Below are 12,500 nucleotides of genomic sequence, written 5' to 3'. Positions count from 1 at the left end.
TATTCATTAATGATCTTCTAAACCAAACTTCTTGTCCTATCCACTCCTACGCTGAAGATACCACCCTGCACTTTTCCACGTCTTTTCATAGACGTCCAACCCTTCAGGAGGTAAACATATCACGCAGGGAAGCCACAGAACGCCTGACTTCTGATCTTTCTAAAATTTCTCATTGGGGCAGAACAAACTTGATATTGTTCAATGCCTCAAAAAATCAATTCCTCCATCTATCAACTCGACACAACCTTCCAGACAACTATCCCCTCTTCTTCAATGACACTCAACTGTCCCCCTCTTCTACATTGAACATCCTCGGTCTGTCCTTTACTTATAATCTGAACTGGAAACTTCACATCTCATCTCTAGCTAAAACAGCTTTTATGAAGTTAGGTGTTCTGAGACGTCTCCGCCAGTTTTTCTCACCCCCCCAGCTGCTAACTCTGTACAAGGGCCTTATCCGTCCATGTATGGAGTATGCTTCACATGTCTGAGGGGGGTTCCACTCATACTGCTTTTCTAGACAGGGTGGAATCAAAAGCTTTTCGTCTCATCAACTCCTCTCCTCTAACTGACTGTCTTCAGCTTCTCTCTCACCGCCGCAATGTTGCATATCTAGCTGTCTTCTACCGCTATTTTCATGCTAACTGCTCTTCTGATCTTGCTAACTGCATGCCTCCCCTCCTTCCGTGGCCTCGCTGCACAAGACTTTCTTCTTTCTCTCACCTCTATTCTGTCCACTTCTCTAACGCAAGAGTTAACTAGTATTCTCAATCATTCATCCCTTTCTCTGGTAAACTCTGGAACTCCCTGCCTGCTTCCGTATTTCCACCTTCCTATGACTTGAATTCCTTCAAGAGGGAGGTTTCAAGACACTTATTCATCATTTTTTGACCACTGCTTTGACCCCTGTATGGGACTGGCATTTCAGTGGGCATTTTTTTTATTACATTTTTGTTGCCCTTGGCCAGTGTCCTTCCTACATAAAAAAAAAAAAAAAAATAGTAGTAATAGTAGCAGTAGTAGTAGTAGTAGTAGTAGTAGTAGTAGTAATGCTATTTTTCATATATTTAGTAATTTTTTTTTTTCATGTTAATATTTATATTTATATTTTTTGTTTTGTTTTGACATTCATACGAATGCTATAAAGGTGAAGCATAGAAATTTATTTGATTAATTAATTAATTTATATATCTATTTATTTTGATTTTTTAAATTAATTAATTTATTTATTTTTATTATTATTATTTTTTTTTTTTATGTCTCTATGATAAGCAAAGCATTATAGAATTTATGAAAGCACATATCCTCTAGAGTCTTGTCCTACAAAAGATTCTGTAAAGTAAAAAATAAAGGGAATAAGTGTCAGTGACGTTTGATGAATAGAGGAAGGCGTGGCAGAAATTACCATAAAACGTATATAAATGAAAATTTATCTTCCTCGTATTTTCCAACTTGCGTTTGCTTCTTGAAAATTTAACTGGGTGGGTCATATAGCAGACATATTGTTCTTTCCTCCATTGTAGTTTGTTTCCAGCAAGCCCCCTAAATAAAGTTTCTGTTTTTTTTTTTTTTTTTTTTTTTTTAAAGAAATGAGGAATTACATTCTAACGCTGATCACTGAGCGGAGCGTAGACGAGCTGCTATCCTCAAGGACGTTACCTCTCTCTCTCTCTCTCTCTCTCTCTAAATAAGACTTTAAATAAAAAGAATATATATATATATATATATATATATATATATATATATATATATATATATATATATATATATATATATATATATATATATATATATATATATATATATATATATATATATATATATATATATATATATATATATATATATATACTCGTATATATATATATATATATATATATATATATATATATATATATATATATATATATATATATATATATATATATATATATATATATATATATATATATATATATATATATATATATATATATATATATATATATATATATTAAAAGACAAAGAATATCCTCTGGGGAAGGGGTGACAATCCTTATTTAACCCTTAATTTCAGTTGAATTTTGACAAGTCTACGTTAAAATGTTTCCATTTTTCTGCAGTGATAAAGAAACGTAGAGGGTTAGCTAATATATTTAATTGTTAATTGTATCTTTTTTTCTTTCTTTTTTTCATTTATTCTTTTATTAATTTTTCTTTTCATTGCTTAATTATGCATTATGCCGACACTGCAGGTTACAATTGCAGATATTGCAAGTATTTTTGACACAATACAAGTACATCCAGCTAAACTATTGCTACAGTATAGAGAGAGTATTTCGATTACATACCTTATTCTTCATCTTCTTTTCTTCTTTTTTTTTTTTTTAATAAATATAATAATAAATAAATAAGTAAATAGGTATTGTCAAATGAAATCGTCGAGATTACGCAGGGGTTTCGGGCAATACTTGGATGGGTGACTACACAAGCCTCATCTGTCTGAAAAAAAAAATAAATAAATAAAAAAAATAAGAATAAGAATAGGGAGAATGAACGAAAATTTTAAGTAATAAAGATAACAGTAAGAATTATTATAACAAGAATAAGAAAAATTACAATAAAGGAATATAAAAAAAAAGAAAGAAAGCATCCCATGTCTTTCTTCCTAATTGTCATAGAAGGGTGAATTCTTTTGTATATTTTCCAACATTTCCAATACAACGATATGAATGGGGGAAGAAAGAATAAGAATAATAGAAAGAAGGCCTCCCAACACCTAGTTCTCCGGTCTTGGCCAATTAGCTAACGGCGGGATCAGCGCAGTTAAGCAGGGGGTCCTCGAAGAACTTGGATGGGTGACCACAAAAGCCTCATCTCTCTGAGAATAGAAAAAAATAGCAATAAGAATGAGGAGAATGAACGAAAAACGAAAATAATAAAATAACAATAACAACTATAATAAAAAAAAGAAGATTAAGAATAAAAAGAACAAAAATAAGGGAAAAAAGTAATAATATATCTCTCTTGCTAATTGTCGTAGAATTATGAATGAAGGGTTAATTTTAGTGCATATTTTCCAACATTTTCAGCACAACAATGCAACAACAATACAGGAAAGAATAAGAATAAGAGAAATAAGCCCTCCCAACACCTTGTTCTCCGCTCTTGACCAATCAGCTGACGGCGGGATCAGCAAGGTTAAGCAGGGGGTCCGGGCAGAACTTGGATGGGTGACCGCACAAGCCTCATCTCTCTAAAAGTAGGATAAATAAGAATAAGATAAGGAAGAATAATAAAAAAAAATGAAAATAATAAAGATAACAATATTAATTATGACAAGAATAAGAAAAAAATAGAATAAAAAGAATGAAAAAAATAAGAATATCACAACTTTCTTGCTAATTGTCTTAGAATTTTAAATGACATGTCAGTTCTGCTGTATATTTTCCAAGATTTGTTATGAATGAGGGAAGAAAGAATAAGAATAAGAATAAGAATAAGAACAAAATGAATTAAACTAACAATAATGATCACATCTTTCATGCGGTGACTGCGTGGGCGATGAGCCTCACTGGACGTTTCTGACCAATCACAAGGCAGGGTTGGAGTCGTCGGGCCCACCCGATTCATATATAAAGGGATTTTGTGGGAAGCGCGGGCAGACTCAGCTGAGTGTTCGTTGTGAGTTGTTGTTACCACAACTATGGCACGTACCAAGCAAACGGCTCGCAAGTCCACTGGTGGCAAGGCGCCCCGCAAGCAGCTTGCTACAAAGGCAGCTCGCAAGTCTGCTCCAGCCACTGGAGGTGTCAAGAAACCCCACCGTTACAGGCCTGGAACCGTTGCTCTCCGTGAGATCCGCCGTTATCAGAAGAGCACTGAGCTGCTTATCAGGAAACTGCCTTTCCAGCGCCTGGTGCGTGAAATTGCTCAGGATTTCAAGACTGACCTCCGCTTCCAGTCCTCTGCTGTCATGGCTCTCCAGGAAGCTTCCGAGGCTTACCTCGTGGGTCTGTTTGAGGATACCAACCTGTGCGCCATCCATGCCAAGCGCGTGACTATCATGCCAAAGGACATCCAACTGGCTCGTCGCATCCGTGGCGAGCGTGCCTAAGAAGTCATCCACGAATGATCTTCATAACAGCAATATCTAGGCCCTTTTTAGGGCCAAACATCTCTTTCATTAAAGAATTTTCATAGACAATCTGTTTGGTTTTGTGGAAGAAAATATTTATTTTCCATCTTTCAGTATCAGGTATCGACTTTCAACTCAATATCCTTCCCCCCTTTTTTTTTTTTTATATTATTATTATTATTCCCTCTTCCATGGCCATATCTCTTTCACTTGGGAGAATTTTTATCTTTCTTTATCTCTATTTTTTTTTTATCTTTTCTTTATCTCCACAGAATAATAATCACGATAATAATAAGCATAATAATAATAATAATAATAATAATAATAATGATACAATAATTATTATAATAATAATCATAATAAAAACAACAATATTAATATTATTAATAATGATAATAATAATAATAATAATAATAATAATAATAATAATAATAATAAAAATAATAATAATAATAATATTAATAATAATAACAATAATTATAATAATAATGCATTTGTCTATATCGTATCTTTTTTCCTTTTCAAGTGTGGCTCCAATGGAGCCGGGTATTATTTTATACTGGCAGCAGTATACTGGCCGCCTGTTTACTTGGAGGAGGTATACTTGGTAACAGCCTTGGTGCCTTCAGAAACAGCGTGTTTTGCCAGTTCACCAGGCAGAAGAAGACGGACAGCGGTCTGGATTTCCCGGCTGGTGATGGTGGAGCGCTTGTTATAGTGTGCCAGGCGGGATGCCTCGGCAGCGATGCGCTCGAAAATGTCATTCACGAACGAGTTCATGATTGACATGGCCTTGGAGGACACGCCAGTGTCTGGGTGGACTTGCTTGAGCACCTTGTAGATGTAGATGGAGTAGCTCTCCTTCCTCCTGCGCTTCTTCTTCTTGTCGCCCTTGGCAATGGCCTTCTGTGCCTTGCCAGCTTTCTTGGCAGCCTTTCCTGATGCTTTGGGAGGCATAGTGTCGCCGTACTGCTGTGAGAACGAGTGTGCGTTTTCTCAGTTGAAAAGTGGTATATATATTAGCGTGCCTACTCAGGATCAGGAGTCGCCACCTCAGCGAGCGTCCTGATTGGTCCAGACGCGCTCTGGGCCGATCTGATCTCGCGTATATATAGCCGTTTTTCCCAAAATTCACTACTTGCTCGCAGAGCTACCGACGAGGTTAGAGTACTCGCGCTCCTCATTTATCACCAACAACAACAACTACTACTACTACTACTACCACAACATCCATTATCATGTCTGGACGCGGCAAGGGAGGAAAGGTGAAGGGAAAGTCAAAGTCCCGTTCCAGTCGTGCTGGACTCCAGTTCCCGGTCGGCAGGATTCATCGCCTTCTAAGGAAAGGCAACTACGCCGAGCGCGTGGGTGCTGGTGCCCCCGTGTACCTTGCGGCAGTTATGGAGTACCTGGCTGCTGAAGTCCTTGAGCTTGCCGGCAATGCCGCCCGTGACAACAAGAAGACTCGCATCATCCCACGTCACCTGCAGCTGGCCATCCGCAACGACGAGGAACTTAACAAGCTCCTCTCCGGAGTCACCATTGCACAGGGTGGCGTGCTGCCCAACATTCAGGCCGTGCTCCTTCCCAAGAAGACTGAGAAGAAGTAAATAAAGGGCCTCCCTCCCCTTCAGCCAATATCACCATCAATCCGGCTCCTCTTCGGAGCCACACGTTCAAACATCTAGAGAGTTGTGTAGACTATACTGGTATATCAATAATAAGCAAGTAGTGTATTTATTTTCGAGTTAGTTATTTGTTATTATTATTATTATTATTTAGTCAGGCACGCAAGTGACCGAGAATAAATATGTATACTATATTTCTACTAATGTACCTGCTGTGTGTCACAGTGGAGAGTTGATTAGATGTGTTGCCTATTGTGATATGTTGAGCGTCTTTTTCATCTCAATGTATATTTTGTTTTATGAGAAACTGAGAACGATGAGGGGCGTGATCATTGAAATAAGTCAATGATAATAATAATAATAATAATAATAATAATAATAATAATAATAATAATAATAATAATAATAATAATGATAATAATAATAATAATAATAATAATAATAATAATGATAATAATAATAATACTTGGAGAAGACCTGATGAAGTGAGAAAGATGGTTATAATTAATAATGGTTTCTTTTCTTAGCTCAGATAGTGATAGTGAACATGGTTATGAGAAAGTAGTAGTAATAATAGTAGTCTATGGTCCTTCTTTCTTTTCATGTTTGTGGACCTTAAAAAGGTCCGGGAGATGATGTTATTCAATGATGATAATGCAAGCTGAATAGCTGGCACCATCTCAATAATGGAGCGATTTAACCACCAAATCCGTACAGGGTACGGCCCTGACGCTTGAGGGCGTAGACAACGTCCATGGCAGTAACGGTCTTACGCTTGGCGTGCTCGGTATAGGTGACAGCATCCCTGATAACGTTCTCAAGGAACACCTTGAGCACCCCACGAGTCTCCTCGTAGATGAGACCAGAGATGCGCTTGACGCCACCTCGGCGAGCTAGACGACGGATAGCAGGCTTGGTGATTCCCTGGATGTTATCACGAAGAAACCTTACGGTGACGCTTGGCGCCTCCCTTTCCAAGACCCTTGCCTCCCTTGCCGCGGCCAGTCATGGTGATGAGAGCTGCTAGTACGACGTCCGAACGGTCTAACAGGAAGCTCACGAATGTGCCTCAAAATAACATAACATAACAAAGAGAGAAAAGATGGGGAGGGAGAAGTGGGGATAGTGGGAAGAATAGGGGGGTGATAAGAAGGGAATTGTAGGAGGAGAAATAGTCACTGGGGCTTAACCCAGGCGCAATTTGAATTAGGAAGGACATCTTTTTTTTTTTTTTTTTTTTTTTTTTTTTTTTTTTTTTCTTAGCGTGTTATATTCATTCTAAGATGGCAAGGGAGACAAGGTCCTTATCGGGGAAAGCAGGAGAGTCCGCCACCAACCGAGCAAGCCAAGCCCAAAACAGCCACGGCAACGGACGCCGCCCACGCACCCAAAACACCAGGCCAAACCACGCACAAGTTAGGGGCCAGACTATCCAGAGCCTGCATTATCAGGATGTGAAAGAGGAGTGAAGGACAGTCAGAGTAAAAAAGGGTTTTTTTGTGTTTTTTATTGGTTCAAAGAAGGACAGAGGAAGAAGTACATCCGTATAGCGGAGGGACCTACAGTTTTACGTGGGTTCCGAACCACGGATAGTAGTAGAGTGATTTGGTGATGGGCGGGATATTTATTGTGTGATGTAATGTGGTGGGTGAAAAAGCGGTGTCGGTCCTTTCATCTCGTGTCCTGTGACTCGTCCTGCAAAAAGGCCAACCTGCTAAAAAAAAAAAAAAAAAAGAGAGAATATAAAAAATGTCGTGGTATTATGTGCATGGGGAGGGTGAGGATGGTTTGTGATAATGATTGACGTGATTGTAGGATGTGCAATGACAGAGGCTCGAAAAGGCTCCCTCACCGCAACGAGGGGTCAAATCTAATACCATCTGCTTGCACGCGGTAAGTCGCCGGTGGTGGGGGGTGAATGGAGATTCCTGCATGGATGCTTCCAGGGCCCCGCCCCACCATCTCTTGACTACCTTACTACCCAGCTCTGGCCGCACCAAACTACCTCTGTGGGGGGGGGTGAAGTGGCTTCCACTGAATAGTGTGGTTGCCGTCCCCACCATCAGTGCTGGCCGCTCCATAACTGCCACGGGGGGTACCACTACCGGAACGTCATGCCAACGGCCGGGGGCCCCATTGCCGTGGCGTCAGTGGGAGAAGTGCGGTTCGTGCTATCCTCTTTCATCTGAAAGTGGTCTGGTGTCCCTTTGAGAACCTAGGCTGCGAGACGGAAAAATAATGCATAAAAAAACACAAAAATATGAATAAAAAACCATAAGACAAAATATATAAAAAAACCACTAGGTGTTGGCACGCGAGCCCACTCCTTCGGTCAGAGGCATGGAATGTTAATGGTGGTGTGTTTTGTCGCATCTTTTTCCCGGGAGCGGTCCGGTGCCTCCTTGGGACCTAGGCTGCGAGACAGAAAGATAATGCATAAAATAAACAAAAGATGAATACAAAGCCATAAGACAAAAAATATGAAAAAACCACTAGGTGTAGGCACACGGGCTCGCCCCACGTGAACGAGAGTGCGACGATGATTCCACTCAGACACCTTGAGTAGTAGAGAAGATTAGAGAAAGAGAGAGAAAGAGAGAGAGAGAGAGAGAGAGAGAGAGAGAGAGAGAGAGAGAGAGAGAGAGAGAGAGAGAGAGAGAGAGAGAGAGAGAGAGAGAGAGAGAGTGAAAGAGAGAGTGAAGGAGTCCGTTATTTAGAAAATGGGGTCAGGAGGCACAGTGGGAGGGTCAAGGAGGTTGCAGTGTGGGAGGTGACGGAAAGCTGGGGGAAGGTTGGTTATGAAATTGTATGTGTTTGTGTGTCTGTCAGAAAATGAGGTTAGCTGTTTGTTGAGTCTGTTGTAGTGTGTTATGTTAACAGGAGGGATGTTGGACTCCTCATGAGTAGAGAGAGAGGACCGAAAGTCGAACCATTTCGTTCCAAGGGCGAAACGAATTGCTCGATTCTGGACCCTCTGAAGTTTTGAGAGGTTAGTGGGAGCGGAAAGAGAGAGTGCAAGAGGGCAATAGGTTAAAAGGGGGAGAATAAAAGCTTTGAAGAGGTGTAGTTTTGTTTTCGTGTTGCTGTCGCGAAATCTTTCGAGGTTGCTCAAGGCCACGGCGGCTAAAGCAGCTTTTTGGTTTATATGTATGTTGAATTTGAGGTGCTTGTCGATGGTGAGGCCAAGCACTTTGTTGTTGTTACTGATGGGGATTGGGTTGGGGTGTGGAACAATGTTGTTCAATGAGATTTGGCGAGGCTGACTTTTTTTTATGTTAAAGTAGGTGACTTTAGATTTTTCGGGATGGGAGAGGATTCGCCATTTCATCTCCCATAGGCTAGTCGCCGTCAGTTCCCGTTGAATTTTGTCTGTGAGGAGATCTAACGACCTGGCTCGAGCCAATTGCGTTACATCGTCCGCGTATTGAATGGTTAATGAATCATTATGAACTGGAGGGGGCATGTCAGCTGTATACATGTTGAAAAGGGTGGGGGACAGTACAGAGCCTTGTGGGACTCCAGCCTGAGGGGAAAAGGATGTTGAAAAGGTGCCCTGATGACAGATTCTTGTCCGTCTCTCTACCAGAAAACTACATAGTATGCGTTGCGTTAGGGGGGGAAGGTTGAAGTTGTTGCAAATTTTGTGTTTTAAGCCTGCGTGCCAAACAGTGTCAAATGCTTTTTTGACATCTTTTGTTACAAGGGCTGCTCTGAAATAGGGCTTATTGAAATTTAAGTATGCAACTATGCTGTTTAGAGCGTCCTCGGTTGAGGCGTTCCTCCGGAAGCCGAACTGCTGTGGTGCCAGCAGCTCGTTACCTTCGAGGAACGCTCTCAATCTTAAATTGATGAGGCGTTCAAAGGTTTTTCCGAGAATTTCAAGGAGGCTAATGGGGCGATAGTTTTCTGGTAAGTGGGAGTTTTTTCCGGGCTTAGCAATGAGGGTGATGTTTGAAATTTTGAATGCCTTAGGAAAGTATCCAGAGGCAAGGCAGGCGTTGAAAATCTCCGTCAGGCTGGATATAGTTTCTTGGGGAAGGTTCCGCACCATGGGCCAGGTGACTCCTGAGGGGCCAGGGGCTCGCCGCGGAGTATGCCTGAGCAACCTGGCGACATCATCCTCCTCAATAGGTGTGGTGAGAGGGTGTTGGGGGTTGAGGCGTATTTTTTGTATAGTGTTATGTGGAATCGTGTTTGCTAGGTTGTGGCGTGCACGATCGATGATGTTGTTTATGTGGGCAATACTGGGCTCGTGGAGTGGGAGAGGGTGTGGTTGGAAAGTATTGTGCCAGTGTGTCTTGAAGATGCTGGTGACTTGTTCTGGGTTTGTGATGCGATCCCCGTTCACTAGGAGGTACTCGAATCTTTCCCGCTGGCATCCCCTCAGCCTGTACACCATGTGCCAGAACTGTGTAGGATTACTGCAGCGGGTTCTGTCCATATGGGAGACTAGATTCCTCCAGTGAGCGCTGTGATCTTCCTGTAGGCTATTTGTTATGTGTGTACGAAGGGTGCAAAGATCTCCGTAGATAGGTGTGTGGTTGTGCTTGTTTTTTAAAAAGCGTGTTCTGTAGCACACTAGCAGCCTTTGTGTTCTAATGGAAGGTCGGAAGTCTATATGAATTATATGTTGTTTTGTTGGTATGTGTCTGTTGGCTGATGTCAGAATATTGTTGTGTAACGTCTCTAAGGCACTGTCTATGTCTGTGTAGGGTTGGCCTTCGAGCTGTGTTGGTTGGTGTAAGTCTGTGAGTGTTTTCTTGAAGCTCTCCCAGTCGGCGGAGCGGTAGTCGGAGACAGGTGGGGATGGGGTGGATATGGGATTGGAGGATATTTTGAGGATTAGGGGAACGTGGTCAGAACCACAGAGTGGTCCATGGGAGATATAGTGGTGGAAAAGTAGGGATTGCCGATTGGAGAGGATGAGATCTGGCCTGCCATTCCCATTGTGCGTAAAGCATGTGGGGAAGTCAGGTCCAAGGAAACGGAGGCGTTTCAGTTGTGTTAGTTGAAGGAGTTCGTGTCCGTGTTGGTTGTTGTTTGAGTGTTTGAAGGCGGTGTGTTTGGCGTTTAGGTCTGCAAGTATGTAGACCGGGATATTTGTGTGATTGAAAAGATTGTTGAGGCTGGTGAGTGGGAGCCCAGTTTTTGGTCTGCTGTATGTGGTGGCAATGAGAAATTGCCCATGTTGTGTTTCGATCTTGGTGGCCAGGAAGTGGGCTGAGGGCCAGTTGGTTATGTGTATGTGTTTGATGGTACATTTTACCATGAGAGCTACGCCGTCATGATGCGTACCTGTTGTGTAGCGTGTGTTGTAGCCATATAGTTTTATGGGTTTTGGTGGTGAACCTGTGTGGTTGAGGAGGACGATGTCTGGATCGATCGATCGAATTGCTTCTGAAATATGGTGTCTGTTATTCCAGAAACCGCGACAGTTTAATTGTATTATTGTGAGCATGATTTAAGTGTTTTTTTATGTGTTTTTTTTACCCCTCGACGCGGTTCGTGTAGAGGGGGGGGAGGGTTGGGGCACTGTCGCTAGGTGTCGCTTTGTTTCAGTCTTTTTTGTGGTGTTAGTGGTGTTGGCAGTAGTGGTGGTAGAGGTAGAGGTAGATCGTGGTGGAGAGGGCTTTTGGGGCTGCGATTCCCCACAAGCTGAGTCCTCTTCAATAACCAATTCCCCAGGTGAAGGGGGACTAGCGTTATTAGGTGTGGTGTGTTCAGGTTCTTGGAGTGTGAGTGTTGGGGCGTGTGTTTCCTCATTTTGTTCTGGGTAGTTTTGTTTGAAGTGTTCTTGGTTTGTCTGGTGGAAGTGTGGTGGAAGTTTTATTGTGGGGCAGCCATTGTACTCAAGCAAGGAGTTCATTGTTTCTGCCTGTTTTTTTAGATCACCAAATGAGGTTTGGATTGAATATTTTATTATAATTTCTGCAAGCAGAAGTTTCTCGGTGTTTGTGTTTGTATTTTTTGGTGTGAGAGAGTAGGGTGTGGTGGCTTGGGCGTAGGAAGTGGTTGGCTGAGGAGTGGTCTGTGGTGAGTTTTGTTGTTTTTGGTGAGCGCGTTTTATTTGGCATTTAAAGGAAACGGCAGTGTGTTCGCCGTTGCAATTCGCGCATTTTATGGTGGAGGCCTGGCAATTCCTATAATCGTGGCCCCTAGCTGCACACTTGGAGCACACTTGTTCTGTTTCTTTGCACTGGTTTGTGCGGTGGCTGAATTGATAACACTTGTAGCACTGGGTGACTGGGAGGTATTCTTCTATGTTAATATTGTATGAGGGCACTATTTGAGAAAATAGCTTAATGCCTTTGTTTTTTAAAAGTTCGGCCTGTTGTTTTGAGCGTAGTTTAATCTTCAGCATATGGACTTTTGGGATGATGAGTAGTTCGTCAATCTGTGTATCATTCTTTTCCTGGATTTCAGTCAGGAGGTTGTCGTTGGTCTTTTTTAAGATGTACTCGTCTACTCGCCGGGCAAGGATCGTTCGAGCCGATTTTTGCTCCGGAGACTCGACGAGCTCGAAGCCAAGAAGTTTTAAGTTTTCGGTCGCTTGGTGAGACGTGTGGTTATCACGGTCCGCGTCATTAGCTAAACCGATAATGATGTAGGGGCCAGATTTGAAGCATTTCGTGTGGGGGACCTGGGTTCTGGAAAAGAAAGCATTGCTAAGGTCAGCAGGGATGTTAGCAGTTTTTATTTTGTATCTTATAGTCCGGTCAGGGGGGCGTGGGAAGGCCATCCCGTCATGGGGCGGG

At 41.8% G+C, this 12,500-nt stretch overlaps 3 protein-coding genes across 3 annotated transcripts in view; 1 reads left to right on the top strand and 2 right to left on the bottom strand.

Moving 5' to 3' along the window:
- Nucleotides 1-6,861, bottom strand: part of LOC135114435 (uncharacterized) — an 11,566-nt gene extending 4,705 nt beyond the window's left edge. Inside the window, 2 exon segments of the mRNA XM_064030339.1 lie at nt 6,454-6,687; nt 6,689-6,861. Of these exon segments, the coding sequence (XP_063886409.1) occupies nt 6,454-6,687; nt 6,689-6,754 (300 nt within the window). The 5' untranslated portion in view covers nt 6,755-6,861.
- Nucleotides 3,524-4,154, top strand: LOC135114338 (histone H3). Its single transcript, XM_064030244.1, has one exon. The coding sequence runs from the start codon at nt 3,686-3,688 to the stop codon at nt 4,094-4,096; it is 411 nt and encodes a 136-aa protein (XP_063886314.1). The 5' UTR covers nt 3,524-3,685; the 3' UTR covers nt 4,097-4,154.
- LOC135114339 (histone H2B) lies at nt 4,616-5,077 on the bottom strand. Its single transcript, XM_064030245.1, has one exon. It carries the CDS (start codon nt 5,072-5,074, stop codon nt 4,703-4,705), a length of 372 nt encoding a protein of 123 aa, XP_063886315.1. The 5' UTR covers nt 5,075-5,077; the 3' UTR covers nt 4,616-4,702.
- Nucleotides 6,862-12,500: the final 5,639 nt, after the last annotated feature.

This window comes from Scylla paramamosain, chromosome 27, assembly GCF_035594125.1.
Source record: "Scylla paramamosain isolate STU-SP2022 chromosome 27, ASM3559412v1, whole genome shotgun sequence".
NCBI lineage: Eukaryota > Metazoa > Arthropoda > Malacostraca > Decapoda > Portunidae > Scylla > Scylla paramamosain.
The sequence above is the reverse complement of the archived record's forward strand: the minus strand, read 5'-3'. Positions and strand labels throughout refer to the sequence as shown.